Source organism: Budorcas taxicolor, chromosome 17 (genome assembly GCF_023091745.1).
Source record: "Budorcas taxicolor isolate Tak-1 chromosome 17, Takin1.1, whole genome shotgun sequence".
In the NCBI taxonomy this organism is placed as follows: Eukaryota; Metazoa; Chordata; class Mammalia; order Artiodactyla; family Bovidae; genus Budorcas; species Budorcas taxicolor.
Window position 1 is genome coordinate 34,827,629 of NC_068926.1, and position 26,096 is coordinate 34,853,724.

The following is a 26,096-nucleotide window of genomic DNA, read 5'->3' on the forward strand; positions in this document are numbered from 1 at the left end:
AATCAATCTTGTAAGCATGCAAGATGTCCTTCAGTAGGTAAACAGATAAACTGGTACAGGAAGACAATGGAATATTATTCTACAATAAAAAGAAATGAGCTACCAAGCTACGGAAAGACATGAGGAACTTTAAATGCAAATTGCTATTTTAAAGACGATTCCATCTATACTGCATTCTGGAAAAGGCAAAACTAAGAAGACAGTAAAAACATCAAGGGTTTGGAGTTAGGGAGGAAGGGTGAATAAGTGGAGCACATGGGATTTTTAGTGCAATGAAACCATTCTATATGATATATCATTAGATATTTGTCAAATGTCATATGCAAGTGTCATTATGTATTTGTCAAAATCCATAGAAAGTACATCACCAAGAGTGAAATATAAATTATGGACTTTAGTTAATAATCATAAATCAATAATGGCTCAGTAATTTTAATAAATGTATCATAATAATGAAAGATGATAATAGGGGAAATGGGAGGAGGTGAGAAAGTGAATGGATACTCTATGTTTTCCACTTATTTTTCTGTAAGCCTAAAACTGCTCAGAAAATAAAATTTATTAATAAAAAATATATAATTTAAAATGTCACATGAGAGATAATTTTAGTTATTAAAAGAATATCTTTTAGCAATGTAGAAGAAATAGCCTTAATTTCTCTAGTGAGATAGATGTTTAAAAATATGACTCCTAAATGTTAACTTTCAAGTTATAGACATGCATCCCTGAAAAAAAAAAAGAATTTTGGTCCTTTGTTAATAGAAAACGGTACTTTTCAGATTTTATATACAAATACTAGAAAAATATGGTCTTAAGCATGTATGTCCTAGTTTTAGGGGTCATGTTTAAGAATTAGTGACCAAATATTTATAAATAGTTTTCTTTGGAAATTCTTTACCGGGTGCCTTCTAATACATCTCCAAAAATTTTATATAAAAATGTCTAATGAAAAAAAGCTTCTTAGAAGGGGCAGAAATTAGTTATGACTTTTATTCTTTAACGCAGTTGTCTTTTTGAGCTTGTGGAGGAAATTCCCAGTTTTTTATATTTTTAACAATGAATTTCCTCTTAAATTTGGAACTTAAACCAAAATTCTTTTAGAAACTAATCCCTCTTATCAAACAAAATTCTACAGATTAAGTGGAGCTGCTCCCCTCAATGCAGTCCAGATGAGGGGTCCTAGGATTTTTCTTCCTGTTTGCTCCTATGCCCTGGCCATGGGACCACCAAGAGGAACCCTGGTGCTTTTAGAGTCAGCTTCAAACTAGTCTTTAAAATCTAAATATTTTCCAATTATAAAATCACTTACTATTGAATTTTCTATTACTATTACCTATCTTTTAGTTTCTACCCCAAAGTCCCTCATGCTAATAAGGCTTAGTAAAACTTGGATGCAATCTCAAAAACGACAGAATGATTTCTGTTCGTTTCCAAGGCAAACCATTCAATATCACGGTAATCCAAGTCTATGCCCCGACCAATAAATGCTGAAGAAGCTGAAGTTGGATGGTTGTATGAAGACCTACAAGACCTTCTAGAACTAACACCCAAAAAAGATGCCCTTTTCATTACAGGGGACTCGAATGCAAAAGCAGGAAGTCAAGAAATAACTGGAGTAACAGGCAAATTTGGCCTTGGAGTACAGAATTAAGCAGGGCAAAGGCTAATAGACTTCTGCCAAGAGAATGCGCTCACTGGTCAGAGCAAACACCTTCTTCCAACAACACAAGAGAAGACTCTACACATGGACTTCACCAGATGGTCAAAACCAAAATCAGATTGATTATATTTTTTGCAGCAAAAGATGGAGAAGCTCTATACAGTCAGCAAAAACAAGACCAGGAGCTGACTGTAGCTTAGATCATGAACTTCTCATTGCCAAATTCAGATTTAAATTCAAGAAAGTAGGGAAAACCAATAGACCATTCAGATATGACCTGAATCAAATCCATTACGATTATACAGTAGAAGTGAGAAATAGATTTAAGGGACTAGATCTGATAGACAGAGTGCCTGATGAACTATGGACAGAAGTTCAAGACACTGTACAGGAGAAAGGGATCAAGACCATCTCAAAGAAAAAGAAATGCAAAAAAGAAAAATGGCTGTCTGAGGAGGCCTTACAAATAGCTATGAAAAGAAGGGAAGCAAAAAGCAAAGGAGAAAAGGAAAGACATACCCATCTGAATGCAGAGTTCCAAAGAATAGCAAGGAGAGATAAGAAAGCCTTCCTCAGTGATCACTGCAAAGAAATAGAGGAAAACAATAGAATGGGAAAGACTAGAGATCTTTTTCCAAGGGAACATTTCACATAAAGAAGGGCCCAATAAAGGATAGAAATGGTATGGATCTAACAGAAGCAAAAGATATTAAGAACAGGTGGCAAGAATACACACAAGAACTATACAAAAAAGATCTTCATGACCCAGATAATCACGATGGTGTGATCACTCACCTAGAGCCAGACATCCTGGAATGCAAAGTCAAGTGGGCCTTAGGAAGAATCACCATGAACAAAGCTAGAGGAGGTGATGGAATTCCAGTTGAGCCATTTCAAATCCTGAAGATGATGGTGTGAAAGTGCTGCACTCAATATGCCAGCAAATTTGAAAAACTCAGCAGTGGCCACAGGACTGGAAATAATCAGTATTCATTCCAATGCCAAAGAAAGGCAATACCAAAGAATGCTCAAACTACCACACAATTGCACTCATCTCACACGCTAGTAAAGTAATGCTCAAAATTCTCCAAGCCAGGCTTCAGCAATGCGTGAACCGTGAACTCCCTGATGTTCAAGCTGGTTTTAGAAAAGGCAGAGGAACCAGAGATCAAATTGCCAACATATGCTGAATCATCAAAAAAGCAAGAGAGTTCCAGAAAAACATCTACTTCTGCTTTACTGACTATGCCAAAGGCTTTGACTGTGTGGGTCACAACAAACTGTGGAAAATTCTGAAAGAGATGGGAATACCAGACCACCTGACCTGCCTCCTGAGAAATCTGTATGCAGGTCAGGAAGCAACAGTTAGAACTGGACATGGAACAACAGACTGGTTCCAAATAGGAAAAGGAGTATGTCAAGGCTGTATATTGTCACCCTGCTTATTTAACTTATATGTAGAGTACATCATGAGAAACCCTGGGCTAGATGAAGCACAAGCTGGAATCCAGATTGCTGGGAGGAATATCAATAACCTCAGATACACAGATGACACCACCCTTATGGCAGAAAGTGAAGAACTAAAGAGCCTCTTAATGAAAGTGAAAGAGGAGAGCGAAAAAGTTGGCTTAAAGCTCAACATTCAGGAAATTAAGATCATGGCATCTGGTCCCATCACTTCATGGGAAATAGATGGGGAAACAGTGGAAACAGTGTCAGACTTCATTTTTTTGGGCTCCAAAATCACTGTAGATAGAGTTTGCAGCCATGAAAGTAAAAGCAGCTTACTCCTTGGAAGGAAAGTTATGACCAACCTAGATTGCATATTCAAAAGCAGAGACATTACTTTGCCAACAAAGGTCCATCTAGTTTTTCCAGTGGTCATGTATGGATGTGAGAGTTCGACTATAAAGAAAGGTTAGCGCCAAAGATTTGATGCTTTTGAACTGTGGTGTTGGAGAAAACACTTGAGAGTCCCTTGGACTGCAAGGAGATCCAACCAGTCCATCCTGAAGGAAATCAGTCCTGAATATTCACTAGAACGACTGATGCTGAAGCTGAAACTCCAATATTTTGGCCACCTGATGCACAGAACTGGCTCATTGGAAAAGACCCTGATGCTGGGAAAGATTGAAGGCGGGACGAGAAAGGGACGACAGAGGATGAGAGGGTTAGATGGCATCACTGACTCAATGGACATGAGTTTGAGTAAGCTCTAGGAGTTGGTGATGGACAAGGAAGCCTCCAGTGCTGCAGTTCATGGGGTCACAGAGTTGGACACGACTGAGCAACTGAACTGAACTGTAAGTGTAAAGAACAAGAAAAGCTATAGGGAACATACTAGAATACTTCTAAATTCTTTTCTATTTATTTTAAAAAATATAATCCCAAAATGCACCAATTAAGAAATTAATTTGAGAGTAAAATTTTAAAAAAATGCAGATACTTCTGTGAATGTTCTTGATTATTTAACATTATGTAGTGAACTGATTTAATTAGATTGCTTTTCAACCAGACAACTGATTGAGATTGTCAAAAACAGAACTCAGAAAAGTAGGTCTGGAGGATGTTAGGTGTCGGGCAAGGAACTTGGAAGATGAAGGGTGAAAAGTTATACAAAGAGAAAAAGTGAAGACAAACCTTCTCTAATCTAATTTGCATAGGACTGGCTTTGTGGCAAGGGGAAAAAAAAAATCTCCCCCGTTCCTTTGGTTGGCTCTAATAGTTCATGTCCTCCTTTTTCCAGGAACTAAAATTTATACCCACTCCTGTTAGGTTACTTATACTGTGATGTACTACATTTCAGGGAACTAGCTTGGAAACTATTCACCAATGGAAGCATTGCTTTGAGAAATAAATGTTACTTTGAATCCTTAAGAGGCAACTCAGAGTTAACTTGGTATAAACTAGGAATTGCCTATACTAACCCTATTCTCAAAGATAATTCAGGATGAAATTAATGACTATTAACTAAGAGAAATCATCTTTATTAGTCAGAAAAAAAGAAATAAAAAATATAACATGACCTGTTCTTTAATAATGTGAGGTGTAATGGACTCTGTGTTAGTCTGCTTGGGCTGCCATAGAAAATACCACAGAGTGGATGGCCGAAGCACTAGAAGTTTATTTTCTCACAGCTGGAAATCTAAGATTGAGTGTCATCAGGGTCAATTTTTGGTGAAGGCTCCCTTCCTACCTTGTAGACATCCAAAAGTATCATAGTAACCTAGGTCATGTATGACCTTTCCTCTGTATATTCAGGAGGCTTTATTAGACCCCACTCCAATAATCTTGCCTGGAAAATCCCATGGACAGAGGAGCCTGGTAGGCTGCAGTCCATGGGGTCGCTAAGAGTCGGACATGACTGAGCAACTTCACTTTCACTTTTCACTTTCATGCATTGGAGAAGGAAATGGCAACCAACTGTAGTGTTCTTGCCTGGAGAATCCCAGGGATGGGGGGAGCCTGGTGGGCTGCTGTCTGTGGGGTCGCACAGAGTCGGACACAACTGAAGTGACTCAGCAGCAACCATCACTTTATTTAATCCTAGTTCCCTCCTTTCCTTATAAACTTTATCTCCAAATATTATTGCATTGGGGGTTAGAGCTTCAACATATGAATTTTTCAGGGACAGATTTTGGTTCATAGCCACTCTTTAAAAAATTATAAGCAATTATGATCATGAAAAAGAGAAAAGAAAACTTCAAACTTATTAGGCACTAAGATCTCTGTCTCTCTTTTATCAGCCTGTGGTTCTCTCTGTGAAGCACATAAAATGGGAGCAATACTCTCTTTAATATTTTATATTTTGCCTATTATATGACTTTCAAAATGAATCACATCTTGATTATCTAAAGTATTGGTTATCAAAAAAGAATTCAGGAGGTCCTCAGGCTATATCACTACTGGAGTAGCAAAAACAGAAGTTCAAAACAATACAGAACACAGCTATATACTACTTTATGCTACAAGATATTATTATAAAAATTATTATAATGAGGTTTTAGGGTAGTAATTGAAAATAAACCACTTGTGGTAGGATCCAAGTCATGCCCACATTGAACTGGATTTTATAATAAGCTAGATCATGTTACAGCAGGACTTTGATGTGTTTCAATTTTTACATAATTTATTATGTTGTATAATATGGATCAAGTCTTATACATTTGAGTTATTTTATTATATTCCTAAAACTCAATGACTAATTCTAGTTTTAGATACAAGTGCAAAGTGAATGAAAATATTAATGTAACTTGCTTTATAAAATAAACATTTTATAATTTTATAAATAAATATCTTTTTAAATATGTAATTTAAAAGCACCAAGGATATAATTTACTCATAAAACTATCCCTAAAGGTTCAAATATCAGGAAACTAGACATGGCAAAAAATTTTGGTGTGCTTTTTATAGCAGGAGCACAATATTAATTTTATAGCATAAACGTCTTTTATTAAGCTCGAAAGAAGCCATGGATGAAATGGTAGCCCAGTGTCCGTAAACTTGTGCATGTATACATACTTTACGCCCAATATGGTGGCTCAGAGGTTAAAGCGTCTGCCTCCAATGTGGGAGACTCAGGTTTGATCCCTGGGTCAGGAAGATCCCCTGGAGAAGCAAATGGCAATCCACTCCTTTATTCTTGCCTGGAGTATCCCATGGACGGGGTAGCCTGGTAGGCTACAGTCCACGGGGTCGCAAAGAGTCGGACACGACTGAGCGACTTCACTCACTCACTCACTCATTCATATGACCAATTCAATTGTATAATAAGTTCACTTCGAATTGACACTTCTGGATTCATCTCCCCCAAATCTCCAGTTCTGACCCAGATTTATGATAGAGAAGAAATGAAAAAAGAAATGCTGAGGACTACCATTGTTCAGTGTTTAACCTTTTGTATTTTTAAGAATTCTGGCAAAAAGTTAATGCTAGGCAAACAAATATAATTCTTGTGTTTAAATATAAAACCACTCCTTAAGGGTTCTTTTGAAGTGAATAAAAATATGCCAAAGTACTACTTTTGCTATCACAGAAAGAAGGTCTTTTCCAAATGCCAAAAACAATCTAAGTGATTTTCCATCTTTTTGCGTAATTCTGAAGAAAAAGAGAAAATGACTAATTTATGATTTGGAACTTCTACAATGATACAATTGGTATGTGTACTGTATCTTAATTTTTCCGTCTAAATGAACAGGGAAACTTTCCCACAAATATAAAAGCAAAACCCATTTTCCAGATTCGAAGCAAAAAAGAGAGCTAGTTGTTATTAAAAACCACCAGAAATCGTATTTGGAGGTTAAAAACAGACAAAACAAAAGAGAGATGCAAATCTTAATTCTTGGTACTGTTCTGTCTAGCCTAAGGCAAGGTTAGATTCAGTTTTTAAATTTCTAAAACACAGGAGAGGTTATATTTAAAAACAATTCAATGACTGTATTGTAACTCTAAACTATTTTACAGTTTGGTAATATTTTAATAGAATGGCACTTTTGAGAACTCAGAACCACTGTCACTTGAGGATGAAGAATAAGAACATCTCTGTGTCACCATCTAACACCAGATGACAAACAGGAAGTATTTTTGTCCTTTGCGTTAGATTTCTGAGCCTTACCTAAACACTCAGGTTCAACTCTAAGCTAAAATTGAAAGGGCACAGTAATTCGGTATGTGTATTTCCTGAACAATTATTCTAGTAGAAATGCTAGGTGTACCATTTTTTTCTTTTCAATAAAACATATTAAAAAATTACATTGTACCCAAGGAACCAAGTATTACTTTAATATACTGAAATAGGGATATTATGTAGACAGTTTGCAAGGAAATATTAGGTTTATGTATTTGAAAGTAAAAAAAAAAGTATACATGTTTTAAAAATGAACAAATAAAAATAGGGGTTTCAGATGTTTAAATCTAAATCAGCTGAAATAAATTCTGCACAGAACTATGAATTACAGTCTGAATTTAAAGAACATACCATTAAAACTAAAAACATGACATATACATAAAACACTCATGAGTATTCATAAACTCTAAGGCAGCAAAATATGGAAATATTAAACAAACTGTAAGTTCTTTATATTAGAGAGCAATGAAATTGATTTTGCTGATTTATACAAATATACAACAAAAATGATTTATTGAGCACCTGCTATATGTACAAGGATAAATACACTTATGTACTTACTGTATGAATCATTTCATCTATTCTGGATAACAGATCTCTCTCATTAACCCGTCTGCTAACTATAATGCAGTTTCACACGGTACAAATTGTTCTTTTCTGTAAACAATTTTTTTTTGTTTATTTTGCTACAGCAGGTCTTCATTGCATCAGGTGAGTTCTTTCAGTTGAGGAAAGTGACCACTCAGTTCTGGCATGTGGGATCTACTTCCCTGACTAGGAATTAAACCTGGGCCCTCTGCATTGGGAGTGTGGAGTCTTAGCCACTGGAACACCAGGGAAGTCCCCAAACTGTTCTTAAAAGAAGAAAAAGTCTTCACTTACACTGGTGGCATACTTTTCACATATCAGTTCAGTTCAGTTTAGCTGCTCAGTCGTGTCCGACTCTCTGTGACCCCATGAATCGCAGCACGCCAGGCCTCCCTGTCCATCACCAACTCCCGGGGTTCACTCAAACTCACATCCATCGAGTCGGTGATGCCATCCAGCCATCTCATCCTCGGTCGTCCCCTTCTCCTTCTGCCCCCAATCCCTCACAGCATTAGAGTCTTTTCCAATGAGTCAGCTCTTTGCATCAGGTGGCCAAAGTACTGGAGTTTCAGCTTTAGCATCATTCCTTCCAAAGAATACCCAGGACTGATCTCCTTTAGAATGGACTGATTGGATCTCCTTGTAATCCAAGGGACTCTCAAGAGTCTTCTCCAACGCCACAGTTCAAAAGCATCAATTCTCCAGCACTTAGCCTTCTTCACAGTCCAACTCTCACATCCAAACATGACCACTAGAAAAACCATAGCCTTGACTAGACGGACCTTTGTTGGCAAAGTAATGTCTCTGCTTTTGAATATGCTATCTAGGTTGGTCATAACTTTCCTTCCAAGGAGTAAGCGTTTTTTAATTTCATGGCTGCAGTCACCATCTGCAGTGATTTTCATATATAGATCAATTAAATTATTATTACAAATTAGCTTACTTCTAAAGCTGAAACTCCAATACTTTGGCCACCTGATGCGAAGAGTTGACTCATTGGAAAAGACTCTGATGCTGGCAGGGATTGGGGACAGGAGGAGAAGGGGACGACAGAGGATGAGATGGCTGGATGGCATCACCGACTCGATGGACATGGTTTTGGGTGAACTCTGGGAGTTGGTGATGGATAGGGAGGCCTGGCGTGCTGCAATTCATGTGGTCGCAAAGAGTCAGACACGACTAAGTGACTGAACTGAACTGGACTGAGCCTACTTCACCTCAAATAATCAAAAATGTCCAACTCTACCAGGATTTATACCACAGAATTAAAGCATGCTTTGCTGCTGCTGCTAAGTTGCTTCAGTCATGTCCAACTCTGTGTGACCCCATAGACAGCAGCCCACCAGGCTCCGCCGTCCCTGGGATTCTCCAGGCAAGAACACTGGAGTGGGTTGCCATTTCCTTCTCCAAAAGCATGCTCTACACACTTTTTTTATAAAAATCATGCGCTCCTTCCAAGTTGGTAAAACCCCCAAATTTATCATTCTTTCGAAGATGAGGAAGCACAGATTCAACGTTTATACAAAAATTCTGGGTGGACCAGCATGGATCAATAGAGAGACTGAAAATCTGGAAGAGGAGAAACAACATAGGCTGTTAACATGCCATTACTATTGGCCTGAGTAATTCTTCATAGATACTTACTTTGCCTGGATACCAGGCTTGAGGACTAGATTATCAGGTAGGTCTTGATGAACTTGTTGCCTTGATAACACCACTTCTTTTTACAAATGGGCTTCAGTACTTTATACTTTCAGTAATAAAATGCTCTATTAAGTTTGTTGCCAGCCAGCCTCTCATTCAACATTCATTTCCTTTCTGACTAATGCTTCTTGTAATCTGACAGCAGTTTTAAACAACTGGCAAGGAGTCAGTAATACAGGTATGGCAGCACAAGGTGTTCTGGAGGATGGTTTGCTTTGGTATAAACATCCTATCTAAAATAGCCTTCGTGTAAGCCAAATTAAGGTTTCTTTTTATTGCCAATTTAAGTAGAAGTTCATGTTTGGAAATATAGACAATGTTACATTTCTATACACTGTATATTTTTAAAACTGTAAGTTAAAATGAACATTATAACTTTGTAGCTTTTACTTACTATCCTAACAAACAGTTTAGGGAAAAAGCAGGCTGATGCATATTTTCATTTTATAAGACTTTTTATTCTAATGCCTCCAGAATCATAGATACTGAACTTGACAAGTTGTTCTTAAGAAAGATCAAAAGCAGGAAAACCAAAGGTATCAAGGAAAAAAAATCAATGGGCATGGGAATCTCTGAGCGATTAAAACTTTCATTTCCATTCAGTGGAAAATTGTTCAAGTTTGCTAAAGAGATTTTTTTGGCGGGGGCGGGGCACACCACACATCTTGTGGAATCTTCGCTCCCAGACCACAGGTTGAACCAGGGCCCTTGGCAGTGAAAGCATGAGGTCTTCACCACTGGACTTCCAGGGTTCCCAGGAGAATTTTTATTAAAATCCAAATTCTAAGAACTGTCAGAGTCTTTCAAGGTTCCTATTCTTCTTGTGCCAAGGTTAGGGTCTCTAGGCCATAGAAGCAAGTATTTAGAGATAATGACCACAATCCCAAGATTCCAGGTTTCCGGGAGCATTGTAAGGAAAACATAACTGTCTTATACGTCCCTGGAGGTACAATCCCTAAGGAATTCCTTATAGGACTACTCTAATCTATGACAGGTATAGGTACACATTATTAGCACTAGGAAGGATCATGAAGACCATATCTCTACTCTTTTATTAAAATATGAGAAATTAGTTCTTGAGATGATAACTGATCTGGCCAAATTAATACTGTAGTAAGTGGTCAAGACAGGATTGAAGTCTAGGTCTTGGTTTTTACCAAACAGTAAGAGAGAGGGGTAGAGGACTGGCTTAAAAGTCATAGCCTAATACATGCTTTCAGTATATCTGGTTTTTGCACTGGAAGACTTTATCATGATTCATTTAAATACGGTAGCTACTGATTGGTCCAAAATTGAGAAAGGAGTACAAGGCTGTTTATTGTCACCCTGTTTATTCAACTTATATGCAGAGCACATCATGCAAAATGCCAGGCTGGATGAGTTACAAGCTGGAATCAAGATTGCCAGGAGAAATATCAACAACCTTAGATATGCAGATGAAACCACCCTTATGGCAGAAAGCAAAGAGGAACTAAAGAGTCTCTTGATGAGGGTAAAAGAGAAGAGTGAAAAAGCCGGCTTAAAACTCATTAAAAAATTAAGATCAAGGCATCTGGTCCCATCACTTCATGGCAAATAGATGGGGAAATAATGGGAACAGTGACAGACTTTCTTTTCTTGGGCTCCAAAATCACTGTGGATGGTGACTGCTGCCATGAAACTAAAAGATGCTTGCTCCTTGGAAGAAAAGCAATGATAAACCTATGCAGTGTATTAAAAAGCAGAGACATTACATATAGTCAAAGCTATGGTTTTTCCAGTAGTCATGTATGGATGTAAGAGATGGACCATAAAGAAGGCAGAGAATCTAAGAATCGATGCTTTTGAATTGAGGTGCTGGAGAAGACTCTTGAGAGTCCCTTGGACAACAAGGAGATCAGAGCAGTCAATCTTAAAGGAAATCAACCCTGAATATTCATTGGAAGAACTGATGCTGAAACGCCAATACTTTGGCTATCTGATGTGATGTCCAAGGTCCTTCACACTTGTCTGACTCATTTCCCCTCGTTTATTACCTACCATTTCTACTCTCAGACTCTTTCTATTCATATTTCAACCTTTAACGGAATGTAGAACGCACTATGTACTTTTATGCATTTCTACCTTTCTGTATGCCAAGGGACACTCCCCTTTCCAGCCCTCCTATACTTGCGGACTGCTATTCACCTATTAAGACTCAGATCAGCTATCGCCTCCTTCAATTCTACTTAGTGCAGAGTTACAACTTCTTTTTCCCACAGTATTCTGCACATGACTATATCATGTCACATAAACACATTGTATTGGAGAAGGAAACTGCAACCCACTCCAGTATTCTTGCCTGGAAAATCCCGTGGACAGAGGAGTCTGGTGGGTTATAGTCCATGGAGTCATAAAGAGTTAGACATAACTCAGCACACACACAAACACATTATATAGAACTTAGTTATTTATATGTCTTTCCCTCTAAGCTGAAGATCTTATTCACAATACCTGGGAAAATACTGTAAGTAAATAAAGAAAAACATAGTTCCTAACTTCAAGTAGCTTATAATTTTTGTGAAGATGACATCCAGGTAGGTAAAGACAATAACTGTAAGACAAGTACATATAAAAAACGTGTCAAGATGTTTCATACCCACTGTCCACAAGAGCAAGCAAACCTTTATCAAAGATCAGAGATGTCAAAGGGACTATGGAATATTTTCGAAGATCCTTCTGTTGACTCAGAGCCAGGAAGAGCCTTTCAGGACACGTTCAAGGATCTGATTTCTGATTCTGGGTCTGTCACATTTATTTGCTATGGGACTTTAGATGAATCAGTATCAAAAAAAGTTTAAAACTGCAAGTGTCACTTTAGTGAATGTTAAAATTGGTATTTTGTTCATTAGGATTACTTAGAATCAACCCACAAATCATCCATTCACCACATAGTTCACTGATGCAGTGGACACAGTGATTGCTGTGCTGGAAGTCCAAGAAGTACAGAACCTAGTTTCTGCCATAGACAATCTTATAGTTTGTTTGGCGGGACATGAGGCGGCTGCCCTTATTAAAATAACCAGAAGAGAAAATATCCTAAGAGCCAAACAAATGAAACAAAAATCAGAGTAAAAGCGTTCAAAAGGAGAAGCCATTTTTGGGTGGGTTTGTCATGATGGTCTTATGACAAAGCAGTGATTTCAGTAGGCTGTGTGAGCAAAAAGTACTTTGAAACTCTGAGCTATAGATATAGAATTTTAGGGTAAATGCACAATAAAGAGTGGAGAGAACAAAGATCTCAAATAAGAGCAGTAGACCAAATGGTCACAACAGCACGATTTCACAGGGCAGTTTCTGATCAGGCAGGATAAGCAGATTGCGGGTGTTTCTACAGGAGGCTGCTAAGTCCCGTGATGCCTGCTGCACTTAGAGATGTGAACACTGCTGCTAATCGCTCTCCACCAGCACTGCACAGGGAGCCAAAACGTGTCCTGTCCTGCCTGAGGATCTTGAGTCCTATCTCAGATGTGTTGCTAGACTGGTCATATAAAGAGTCAATCTATGTCAGGTTCCAGTACATTGATCTTGATTTTTAGATTAGGGAAAATAGTCACAAGAGCATTCATGGATGAAAAGTGCAGATATCCTACATGATTATAATTGCTCCTTCTGTTTTCACTGGGTAGGAGAAAAGAGAAAGTATGTTAAAAGAATAACAGTCAGTCAGCAAGACAATAAAGCAGGCAGGAGGAGAAGGGAACAACAGAAGTCAAGATGGTTGGATGCCATCATCGACATGATAGACATGAATTTGAGGAGGCTCCAGGAGTTGATGATGGACAGGGAAGCCTGGTGTGCTGCAGCCCATGGGGTCACAAAGAGTTGGACACGACTGAGCAACTGAACAACAACTTTATTAGCTATAATAGCTCAAGCACAGTGCATAGAACCCTTTTTGAATTAATGAAGCACACTGAAAGTGATTTTTTTAATGTCAAGCTGACATGAAGATTTTGAGCTTTTATTAGACTCACAAGGGCCCTGACTTAGACTACAAAATAGAATTCAGGGCAAGACACATCACTTTAGTAAAACAAAGATAAGAAGACTAAATTTACATGAAGTTAAAGCTTTTTGAAAAATTGTGAAATGTATTTAACAAATTGCTAGAGCTAGATTCATAAGATGACTCTAAAAAGGGTCACTATATTAAGTAGATTTCTACAGCTGGAGAAAAGTGTAAGAGGCAAATTCAATGATTATTTATTAACAGCTTTCAGATAAATTATCTGGTTATTGAGACCATGCAAAACTCTTATGGCAGCATCATTCAATACTGCAGTGGTAAATATAAACACTGAACTGATATAAGGAGGATAAAATGAAGGGAAATAACATTTATGAAGCACTCATTATGTGTCAGGCCTTGTTGCTTTTACATTTATTATCTCACTCAACCCTCAAAACAGTTTGTCATGCAGGTATTTCACAGATGAGGAAACTAAGACTCAAAGAAGTTAAATATTAAATAACTTGTCGGAAGCAACTCTGAAGAAATGAGCTACAATTCTATTAAAAGTCTACCCAACTGTATCATTAAAATTGTTTTTTCTCCTACTTAATTGCCTCTCTTGAAAGCTGAATTCTCAAATCTTGATAGTGAAATAAATGCTATGATTGCTCATAAATGTATAGCTGATAGCTGGCTCTTAGATGTTTTGTCAATTTAACAAGATAATCACTAAAACGAGGATAACATCCAAATGCAAATAGTGAATCTAAATTTTACCGACATTAATTGTCAGTCTATTGCAGCAAATTATTATATTGAGGAAATTACATATCTTATTCATCACCTCTGTCTTCAAGCACATGGCACAGGAGTAATGGGCCCAGTTATGGCTTCATATGCACATATTTATGATTGCTGATTTCCTGCCAGTGGTAAAAGTTTTCCAAAAGGAACTAGGATAATTTGACATAGCAGAAATACATGAAGTGGAATCTGCTACAAATAACTTAAAAAACAAAAATCAAAGCAAAAGAAAACAATAGCCATAACCAAAAAAGACTTCTTATTTCCTCCTGAGCTGAATTCCCATCTGCTTTTAAATGGCAACATGTTTTTCCATTAAGTGGAAGCTACAGCCAAGAAATCAAAGACAATGAGGCTCTGGCCACGGGGGAATAGAGGGCTGCACGGGCAGCTGATGGATGCTGCCTGCTTCAGCCTCTCCTCAGAAGATGCTCCCTAGGAAGCACCTTCTCCTTTCAGCGGGAGACAAACTTCCCTTTGGGACTCTCCTTAGGATTAAAAAATATATTCTAATTCCCTGTAGACCCTTTCCAAGGAGGGAAAATGAAGTAACTCAGTATAAGGAGCTATTTCAAACTCTGGGTGTCTGTAAGCTTTCATGAAACAAAAGCACCAGGTGACAAAAAAAATTTTTTTTGAAAAAGTAACCCCTCTTATCCCAGTTGCTTAATAAGTGCCGATATCATCCCCATCCCAATCATCCTCTACAACTTTTTAATTAAAAAGATAAATAAAATACTCACCACAGTTAAAGTAAACATTTTCTGTTTCCAAAAAAACAGAGTGCCAGTAATTTCCTCATTTCTGGTTCACCCAGACAAATTTTTGCTAAATAGCTGATACTGTACAGCCAAGTAAAATTAATTTTATATAATACTGAATATACTGAATACTGAATATACTACTTTACTGAAAAGACAATAATTAACTAAGTCGGCAGTTTCATTTTTATACCAAAAGTGGTCACAGAGACAGTTCAACCCTGAAAAAGAGGTTGTGCCTATAGCAGGACGCATTGCTATAAGAAGTTTCCTATATGACAAATGAGAAGAGAAAGTCTATTTTTCCTAAATATAATTTTTTCAGTTTATTAAGTCTTTGTTAAGTATATTCTATGTAGTAGGCTTTGTGCTGAAGGACATGGCCTTGCTGGGGGAAGAAATAAATTAGTTACATCAGTGATAAAGCAGTGAGTCTGTAGGAGTCACATGACTGAAATGCAAACTTTGACTTTGTTTTTACTATTTAAAAACCCATCAAAACTAATTTTGGCTTTCAAACATTGTCGTGCCATTTTCATTCTGATACAGAGAAGAAAAAAAGATGAGGCCTTATATTTTATGTGAAACTAAGTTTAATCTATCTTAAATTTCCTATTGATTAATTTTAAGACTTTAAAAAAGTTAGTATTTCTTTTCAAACAATAGGGCACCTGTGTGAATTACCTAAATATTGAGACCAAACCCTCCTCTCAAAACAAAAACTGTGTAACTAATCCGTCTTGTCCAAATTGAAAATGCAGAACTACAAGATATACGTCTGGAATAAATGTCTACAAAATTGTAGTCATATACTAATTATAATTAGGACCACAGTGGAATACCCTTCCCTCATCCAAGCATTATGGGACACAAAAATGTAAAGTGAGGGACAGAAATGTCTGCTACTTTCTCTATGACTATTTATAGAAGATCTGATATAAAAATTAATCAGAAATGAATGTGCTTATATTTCAGGCTGAATAAGGCACGCACTACATAAGAATTAGCAAGCTGGTATAATAATTCCTGGCACCAAATGAGTTTTTACTTCTCAGCCAGACAGGACCTCACTGGCTTTGATTTTTGTTTTGCACTTCTGTGTTACTATCATGAATTACTTCAAAGTGAGAAAGGCATATTTATACTTTGCTAACTGCTCTTCCACTTCACTCAAATGAAAGATTTATGGTTTCTTCTCCTGGCTGTTTCCTGTAAACTGACATATCATATACAGGATGCCAGCCTTTGCTCTTACATCAAAAACTAAATTTAAGAAATGCTACAGCAGTCAGCTAGCAGTAACTATATGTTCATTTTAACTTAATGGATGGTCATGCCAAAGAGATGCTCATAAAGATTACTGTTTTAGACAGGACTTTAAACGTAACGGCACTTTAACTGCTTCTCAAGCTTTCTACAAGAATTTTCCACCCCAGTGGAATTTAAACATTTAAAGGGGGAAAATCAAACATACATAGTTCACAGTTGCAGAAACAATTAGTAGATCTGAGATTTGTTTTGGTTGTTGCTATTAGCTATGACTGCATGATATACTAAATCCAATTCCATATGTAAATTTATCTACAAGACTCTAATTATCATATGGTTTATTATGTATTAGTTTCTGGTTTTTATAGAAGACAGATAAAAATAACACCAAGTAAAACAGAAAGTGGAGTCCCAGTCTGCTGGATAATTCAGAATGAAAAGAATCTGCAACTTCATATTTTTGAGAGTATTAATTTTCTAGTACAAACCCGTATCAGTGGTATTCAGAAGACATTTCTGTGTTGAACACATGTAGAAAAGTTGCACAAATATTTTATTGGAATTTTATTCTGTAAACAAAAACAGCCTAAGTAAACAGCTGCTCAGGAGAGAAAAATATCTCTTACTTAATATGCCATTCTTAAAATTTTCATATTTTCACAGAGGTGTTGCTGTTCTTGTTTAAAGTGTATTTTTACTATTAAGAGCAGGCTGGCTGTCCCTTTTATGGTTTTTATCACAGAATCTTTGTAGACTGAGATAATTTTCCAAAAGCTTAAAAGATAAGAAAATCAAGTCTTTTGTATTTCGGAGTATGTTCATGATATCTTAATCTCATTTTTATGATCTTTATGAGAACACAGTAGGGAAAGTTGTACACTATTTCCATTTGCTAGGAAAAGGAGTCAAAGTTCAGAAAAGTGTGTAACTGGTTGGAAGTTGCTATATCAAGAAGCCTCAAAAGAATCTTCCACTTCTAGTCCAGTGATCTCTCCACTATATTATGCTACCTCTCTGAAGACTACATTTTGAGATATAAGATAAGCCAGGTAAAAGCAAATGATAATACTGTAGGCCAGGTAAAATGTAATTTAATTTTAGTGACTGTCATGTACTGTATTTCCTGTTTTAAGATTTCTTAATATGGAGTTATTTAAAACAGCTGGCATCAAGCAATGTTCTTTGCTAAAGACCCCAAACCACTGCTTTCCTTTCACCAAGGTATTTTGAGGGTAACTGTCTTACCTCTGCTCCTGAATACGTATCTGTTTGGAGGATGAGTTCATTCAGATCAACCTCGTTATTGATTGGCATAGAGTGAAACTGCAGGTTAAGTATTTCCCTTCTTGTTGCTGCATCTGGTAAAGGCACATAGATGATTCTATCAATTCTTCCAGGCCGCATCAAAGCCTATATAAAGAAGAGGGGGCAACACAGATTAACCAAGCTCAGAAATGACATTCCTCATGAAAGGTACACAAGGAAAGAGGATGCCCAGAAGCTTATGAACAACTCACTATTATCATAATTAGTAACTAAAACAAGTACCAGTGATTCTATATCTACATCAAAGACTCAAACAAATAACAATGTCAGAGTACTTTTGGAAACAGAAAAGCAGTACTTCTGAACGGCTTTTTGCTCCCTTGCAACTAACTGTCAGGTCAGTAAAAGACGACTCTTCTCTTTTAAGGAAATGTGTATACGACTTGCATTCATCATATCAAAAGATTTGTGTTTGGATAACTTCCTGCAGTAATTCTTAAAATATGGGTTAAGCTATTCCAGAGGTCTCAAAATAACAGCTCAGATCAAAGAATACTTCTAAAAGCTGATGGCAGTCAAAAAACTTGCCTAATATTTTATTGAAGGCTAATGCCTGAATTATCTTAGAAATAATGAAGTCATCTATTCAGAAAAAAAATATTGAGCATGTACTATATACCAGACTTTGTTCTTGGTTCTAGGAAATAGCATGAATAAGATAGGTATGTGTAAAACCAAATATAGTGAAGTCGCTCAGTCATGTCCGACTCTTCGCGACCCCACGGACTGTAGCCTATCAAGCTCCTCTGTCCATGGGATTTTCCAGGCAATAGTACTGGAGTGGATTTGCCATTTCCTTCTCCAGAGGATCTTCCCGACCCAGGTATCGAACCCGGGTTTCCCGCATTGTAGACAGACACTTTACCATCTGAGGCACCAGACTTTGTTCTTGGTTCTAGGAAATAGCATGAATAAGATAGGTATGTGTAAAAACAATTAAAGTGATAGTTAATTATGTCTGTGAATATACTAATAACCTTTGAATTGTATATTTTAAGTGGATGAATTTTATGGCATGTGAATATATCTTAATAAAACTATTAAAAGAAATAACTAAAGTGTGTCTGTTGACAGGATGCAGCAGCTTTTAGTGGGGGCAGTCAGAGAAAGCCTCTTTGAAGAAATAAATTTTGCTGATACTCCTGGAAGTCACCCATACAGAAATTAGGGAAAAGAGAACTCAAAGTAAAGGAAACATCAAGTGTAAAGGCACAGATGACCAGTATGTTCCAGAGAAATAAAAAACCCCACTGTGGTAGAAATCTTGAATCAAGTGAAAAGATGTAGGAAATGTGGTTAGAGAGATAGTCACAGGCAGATTATAAGGCCTTAAACTCCCATCGGAAGGCTTTAAGCAGGAAGGTGAAATGATAAGATTTACATGAAAAGATCATTCTTATGGGACAAAAAAGGTCTAACATATATATAATAAAAATCCAAAAAAAGACGCAGTAGAAAAAATCATTTGATGAAAAAGCTGAAAATTCCTCCCAGTTGGTAAACAAACATGAATTGACACGATCAAGAAGCTCAATAAATTTCAAAAAAAATAACTACAAAGAAAACCACACACAAACATATTACAGTCAAACAGCTGAAAACTAAAGATGCCAGCGTGAACACAGGGAACAATGATTTGAATCACCAATGACTCTCAATCAAAACGATGTGGAAACCAGTAGAACAACATCTTTAAAATGCTGAAAGAATGAAAATGTCATCCCAGAATTCTATTCCCAGCGAAAAGTACTCTTCAATAACGAAGGAAAACTAAAGTCACTTTCAGATGGAACAAAACCAAGGAATATCTACCAGTAGACCTTTCCACTGGAAGAAAACCAGTAGATCTACACTATAGAAAATGCTGAAGGAAGTTCTTAAGGTTGAAGGTAAATGACATGAGATGAAAAACTGAATCTTCAGAAAGAAAGAAAGTGGATTGGAAATGAAATACCACAAACATGTAGATGCCTTAGATATGCCAAAAATTACTCTTGCTACTGGCATAATGAGAAACAGTACTCCTTGAATATATAAGAGATACTCACTTATAATGCAAAACAGTGTATTTTTTACGTGTTTTTATATATGAAATATCTAGAAAAAAGACATGATAGGAATACGGAAAGTATGGAAGACAAGAACTCAGACATGAATCTTTTTTTTTTTATTTTACTTTACAATACTGTATTGGTTTTGCCATACATCAACATGAATCCGCCACAGGTGTACATGAGTTCCCAATCCTGAACCCCCCTCCCACCTCCCTCTCCATACCATCTCTCTGGGTCATCCCAGTGCACCAGCCCCAAGCATCCTCTATTCTGCATTGAACCTAGACTGGCAATTCGTTTCTTACATGATATTATACATGCTTCAATGCCATTCTCCCAAATCATCCCCCCCTCTCCCTCTCCCACAGAGTCCAGAAGTCTGTTCTATACATCTATGTCTCTTTTGCTGTCTCGCATACAGGGTTATCGTTACCATCTTATTACAAAACCTAAAACAACAACAATAACAACAAAAAACAAAATCTTAAACATGCAGCTGGGACCACACATAAAACACTACAGAAAACACAAACATTGAAACTTCATATAGCTGCTCTGTGGGACTTAGTTCTTAGCGAGCTGGCATAAAAAATGATGATATCCTGTGAGTAATAAATTATCTTTGTCTCTGACTTAGGAGTCTCATGTCTTTTGCCAGACTCTATGGAATTATGGCAGGCTAACTTGTTAGCTTTCAAATCGGGTAAAGTCTCAGAACCTTCGTACAAATATGTATGTTCTTAATAATGAAGCCTTAACATATATACAGTAAAAACTGACAGGATTAAAAAGATAATAAACATAAATTCACAACATAAATAGGAGATTTTTACACTCTTCTTTTAGTAATTAATAGAACCAGAAAACAATCAGTAAGACAGAGAGGATCTAACAAGACCATCAATTACTCAGACCTAACTGAAATTTATATATAGGCATCATGTCCAATAACTGCAGAACACATATTTTTTTCAAATACACTGGGTATATTCATCAAGATAGCCCATATGATAAGCAGTAAAACAAAACTCAACAAATTCAAAACAAGTGAAATCATACAGAGTAGAGCTGTGAATACAAGAAGATAAGTTAGTCATGAATAAAAATAAGACAGAGGGAAATCCCAAACACATTAGAAATTAAACAGCATACTTCTAAATAAGACATTAGTCAATGGAGAAATCACAAACAAAATTAGAAAATGTTTAAAGCTGAATGATAATGAAAATTGAACAACTGAAGATGTGTGAAATATACTTAAAGCAGTGAAGTGAAGTGAAGTGAAGTGAAGTGGCTCAGTCGTGCCTGACTCTTTGCGACCCCGTGGACTATAGCCTATCAGGCTCCTCCGTCCATGGGATTTTCCAGGCAAGAGTGCTGGAGTGGATTGCCATTTCCAGTGCTTAGAGGCAAATTTATTACTTTAAATGTTTATAAGAGTAAAGAAGTCTAAAATCAATGACTTAAGAGTAAGTACAAGGAAGGAAACATGAGAGCAGAGATCAATAAAAATGGGAAACAAGCAAGAGACAAAAATCAAAGGTTAAGAGTGGTTTTCCACAAAGATTTTTAAAATTGATTAAATTCTAGCTAGATTGAACAAGGATAAAAGAGAGAACAAATTAGAAATGAAAAAAAGGTTTATCACTAAAAGATCCTAAAGATAATAAAAGGATAATCGATTATTATGAACAACTTTGACAATAAAAATAAACAAATTTCTTGAGAAATTCAAGATGAAAATGGACAGAAAATGAAACATAAAATCAGAATAGCTCTACACTTTTTTAATGGAACTGAACTTCTCAAATTGAATTCATTATAACCAACCTTCCCATTAAGAAAAATCCAAAACCAGATGGCTTCCCTTCTGAATTTTACCAGAGAGGAAATAACACCAAAATTATAAGAAAGAACACCACAATCACTTTAGGATACAGAGAAGGGAACACTTCTCAACTTGTTTTAAAAGCCAGTATGATACTAACTCCAAAACTCGAGAAAGACATCACAAAAATGGAAAATTACAGACTGATGACATAAACACAGACCTAAAAATTCTTTAAAAACATTGACAAATAGAATCTAACAATATATAAAATGGATAAATCATAATAACCAAGTAAGAATCATCCCAGGAATGCAAGGTTAGTTTAACACTCAAAATCCATTGAGTATAATTCAGCACAGTAACAGAACAAAGGAGAAAAACCATATAATCACTTCAGTATGTGCAGAAAAACTAAAGACAAAATTTAAGATCTATTCATGACAAGAAAGTTCTCAGCAAACTAGGAATAGAAGGGAACTTCTTCAATATAATATATGGTGCTATAAAAACCTACAGGTCACATCATAATGTCAAAATATTCAATGTTTTCTACCTAAGATCAAGAACAAGGTAAAAAACTCACCACTTCCACCTAACATTATAACAGAAGTACTAGCCTTTGCAGTAAGGTAAAACCAGAGTGGAGAGAGTATGGGGAAAGGAGGTATAGAACTTGGAAGAGTAAAAAGTAAAAAACTATCCTCCTTTACCGAGGATATAAAATAGTTTATGTAAACTCCTAAGCAATCTACAGAACAACTAATAGCAAGATTAGAGGATACAAGTTTAAAACTAGAAAAGATGTATTAGGCAGCAAACTAGAAAATACAGTTTTAAAAAATCCACCTAATGGAAACATAAAAACATAAAGGAGGACTAAAAGTAACAACAGAATGCTTCCCTGAAAATTACAGAGCACTGTTGAGAGAAATTAAAGAAGACCAATTTAAACAGTGACTCAAAACTATTAAGATATTCTTTTTTTCCAAATTTATCTACAGACTCAATGCAATTCCAATAAAAATTACACAGACTTTAAAAAAAACTGACAAACTGATTATAAAATTTATACAGAAATGCAAATAACTGAGAATAGTAAAAGCTAAAACTTAAAAAAAGAACACAGTTGAAGGATTTATCTGACTTGAAAACTTATAATGCTAATTAAGAAACAAGATGGTGTGATGAAGTCTATAAGACAGACACAGCAGATTAATAGAAGGGAATATGGAGTCCATATTGATCTTTATTTTTAATGCATTCAGTGAGGAAAGTAATTTAAGACATGATGCTCAATGACTAGATACTCACATTTTCTAAATGAACACTGACCTCTTAACTCACTGCAAACTCAAAGATTAACTTGAGATGAATCATGAATCTCAATGTAAGAGCTAAAACTACTAGAAGTATTAAAAAATTGATAAACTGGTCTTTATAAAAATAAACACTTCTCTTCTAAAGATACCTTTAAGAAAATAAAAGACAAGCCACAGACTGGGATAAAATATTTACAATAGGCATATCTAATGAATAACTTGTATTCAAATATAGAAATAAACCTTAAAATTCAATGATAAGAAAATGAACAACCCAACAGAAAGTAGGCAAGAAATCTAAACAGATTCAGATATAAGAAGCTATAGGACTGGCAAGCAAGCAAATGTTGAATACAAAGCTGCACAGAATCATGGTTCATCAGATCAATGCAAATTTAAGCCACAATGAGATATCATTACTTTCTCATAAAAATGACTAAAACTAAAGAAACTGACAATACCAAAGATTGAATAAGGATACAGAAAAATTAGAAACTATAGGCTCTTAATGGAAACATAAAATAGCACAACTACTTTGGAAAACTGGCAGTTTAGAAAGTTTCCCACCAGAACAATACAGCTACTCTACAGGTGTTTATCCAAGAGGAACAAACCCAGATAGTCATGCAGAGTTGTACACAGATGTTCATAGCAGCTTAATTTACAACAGCTCCACGCTGTAAATAGTCCAAATGTTTACCAATTCATGAATGAACAAATATGTATTTACATATAATAGAATACCACTCAGCAATAAAAAAGAAAAACTACTGCTACACTCAATAACATGCACAAGTCTCAAAACCATTGTTCTGAGTTAAACAGAGCAGACATTGAAAACTGCATACTATAAATTTCATCTATATAAAATATGTAAAAATTTTCAATCTAATCTATATAAAAAGCAAACAAGTGGCTGGCTGGAGCCTGGGGTAAAGGGAAAGATGGACTGCCAAGGAGCAAAAGGAACCTTTCAGGCTGACCAAAATGTTCTATTATTACATCATGATTGCAGAAGTGGTTTCACAGGTACACACACACACACACACACACACATAAATTAGTTGAATTATACTCTTTAAGTTGATGCAGTTTACTATATGCAAATTATAGCTAAATAAAGATGATTAAACTTCTTAGTATTATATAATTATATATCAACATATATTATATTGATATATAATATTGAGATTCTCAATATTAAATATCAATAAACTTAAGGGCACTAGAGATGTTTTCAGATCATTTTGAACAGACTGTGTTCTCGGACTAAGCAGTTTTTGAAAAGTAATATAACCATTCAATAAGAGAAAGAACATTTTCTTAACAAGCTATTATAGCTCAATTTCTATGATTTGGCCATGTATATGGATGACATGGCATCCGGTCCCATCACTTCATGGGAAATAGATGGGGAAACAGTGGAAACAGTGTCAGACTTTATTTTTTTGGGCTCCAAAATCACTGCAGATGGTGACTGCAGCCATGAAATTAAAAGACGCTTACTCCTTGGACGAAAAGTTATGACCAACCTAGATAGTATATTCAAAAGCAGAGACATTACTTTGCCGACTAAGGTCTGTCTAGTCAAGACTATGGTTTTTCCTGTGGTCATGTATGGATGTGAGAGTTGGACTGTGAAGAAGGCTGAGCACCGAAGAATTGATGCTCTTGAACTGTGGTGTTGGAGAAGATTCTTGAGAGTCCCTTGGACTGCAAGGAGATCCAACCAGTCCATTCTGAAGATCAACCCTGGGATTTCTTCGGAAGGAATGATGCTAAAGCTGAAACTCCAGTACTTTGGCCACCTCATGAGAAGAGTCGACTCACTGGAAAAGACTCTGATGCTGGGAGGGATTGGGGGCAGGAAGAGAAGGGGACGACCGAGGATGAGATGGCTGGATGGCATCACTGACTCGATGGACGTGAGTCTGAGTGAACTCCAGGAGATGGTGATGAACAGGGAGGCCTGGCGTGCTGCGATTCATGGGGTTGCAAAGAGTCAGACACGACTGAGCAACTGAACTGACTGAACTGAACTGATGGATGACAGGCATCACGACCATTCCAATTCCAGACAAGTATATCTTCCACTTTAAAAAAAAAATCATCTGATATTTATATTTAGAGTTGCAAATAGAATATTAAAACTCATGGAGTCAATACTATGTATCTTAAACAGGTGTTTCATAAACTGCTCAAAAAATGTTAGCAGATAAAAAGAAAGAAAAAAAGGATTTTCTTGTTAAAATAAGCTAGGGCAACACTGGGTAGAAACAAAATTAAACAGGTTTCTACATGCAGGGATTTTTGGAGCTGATACTAATGGGTATGAGAAATCTCCAAGACAGAACTACAGGTAATATATAGAAATTCTACTCCAAATTCTCATAATAGAATATCTCAAAAGTTAATATTACATTTCCACTTTGGAAAAAGGTGCTGTATACTTTTTGCACATATCACAATACCTAGAATATGCTGAGCATTTAATAAATATGTAGTAATTTTTAAGTCATGTACAAATTAGAAAACAAAAAGTCAATTAACAAATACATAATAAATATAATGCCTTGTTTAAAAATGAATGCTTTAATTATTTTCAGACTATTCCCCACACGTAACATTAGCTCATTAGGTAGAAATGACACATGATTATCTTGAAATGTATTTTATCATAGAATTAGAACCTGTATCTCAATCACTGGGATCACTTCTTCCCTACCTAAAATGAACAAATTCAGGATTCAGGACATTAGGATGATATCAGTAAACACATTTTTTTCAAATTATTAAAAATAGATCAACATTAATATTTATATAGCCCTTAAGAATCTGGTAGGCTACAGTCCATGGGGGTGGCAAAGAGTCGGACATGACTGAACGATTTAACTAAGAATCTACAAAGCAATTTTCACATAGCAAATTTCATTTAATATTATTCTAAATTCTGTGAATTAGATATTGTTATACCCCCCAATAAGAAAGAAAATGAGGCCCAAGATCATGCAATAAATGACAGAAATTGAACTGAAATCACGAGGTTTCTGAATGTTGAGTCACACCTTTTCTTTTTTACTATCTTGCCACTACAATATCATACTCAGGATCAATGGACGAAGGAAAAAAATTCTTGTTCTGAAATATAACATAAGTGACACAATAACTTAAAGAATTCTTT

The 26,096-nt window shown here is 36.1% G+C and overlaps 1 protein-coding gene across 1 annotated transcript in view; it reads right to left on the reverse strand.

The window, feature by feature from the left end:
* The window catches only part of SPATA5 (spermatogenesis associated 5), a 343,990-nt gene that overhangs the window by 42,046 nt on the left and 275,848 nt on the right, over window positions 1–26,096 (reverse strand). The window contains exon 15 of the mRNA XM_052654754.1: window positions 17,631–17,795. Coding sequence (XP_052510714.1) covers window positions 17,631–17,795 — 165 coding nt within the window. The remainder of the gene's footprint in view (window positions 1–17,630; window positions 17,796–26,096) is intronic.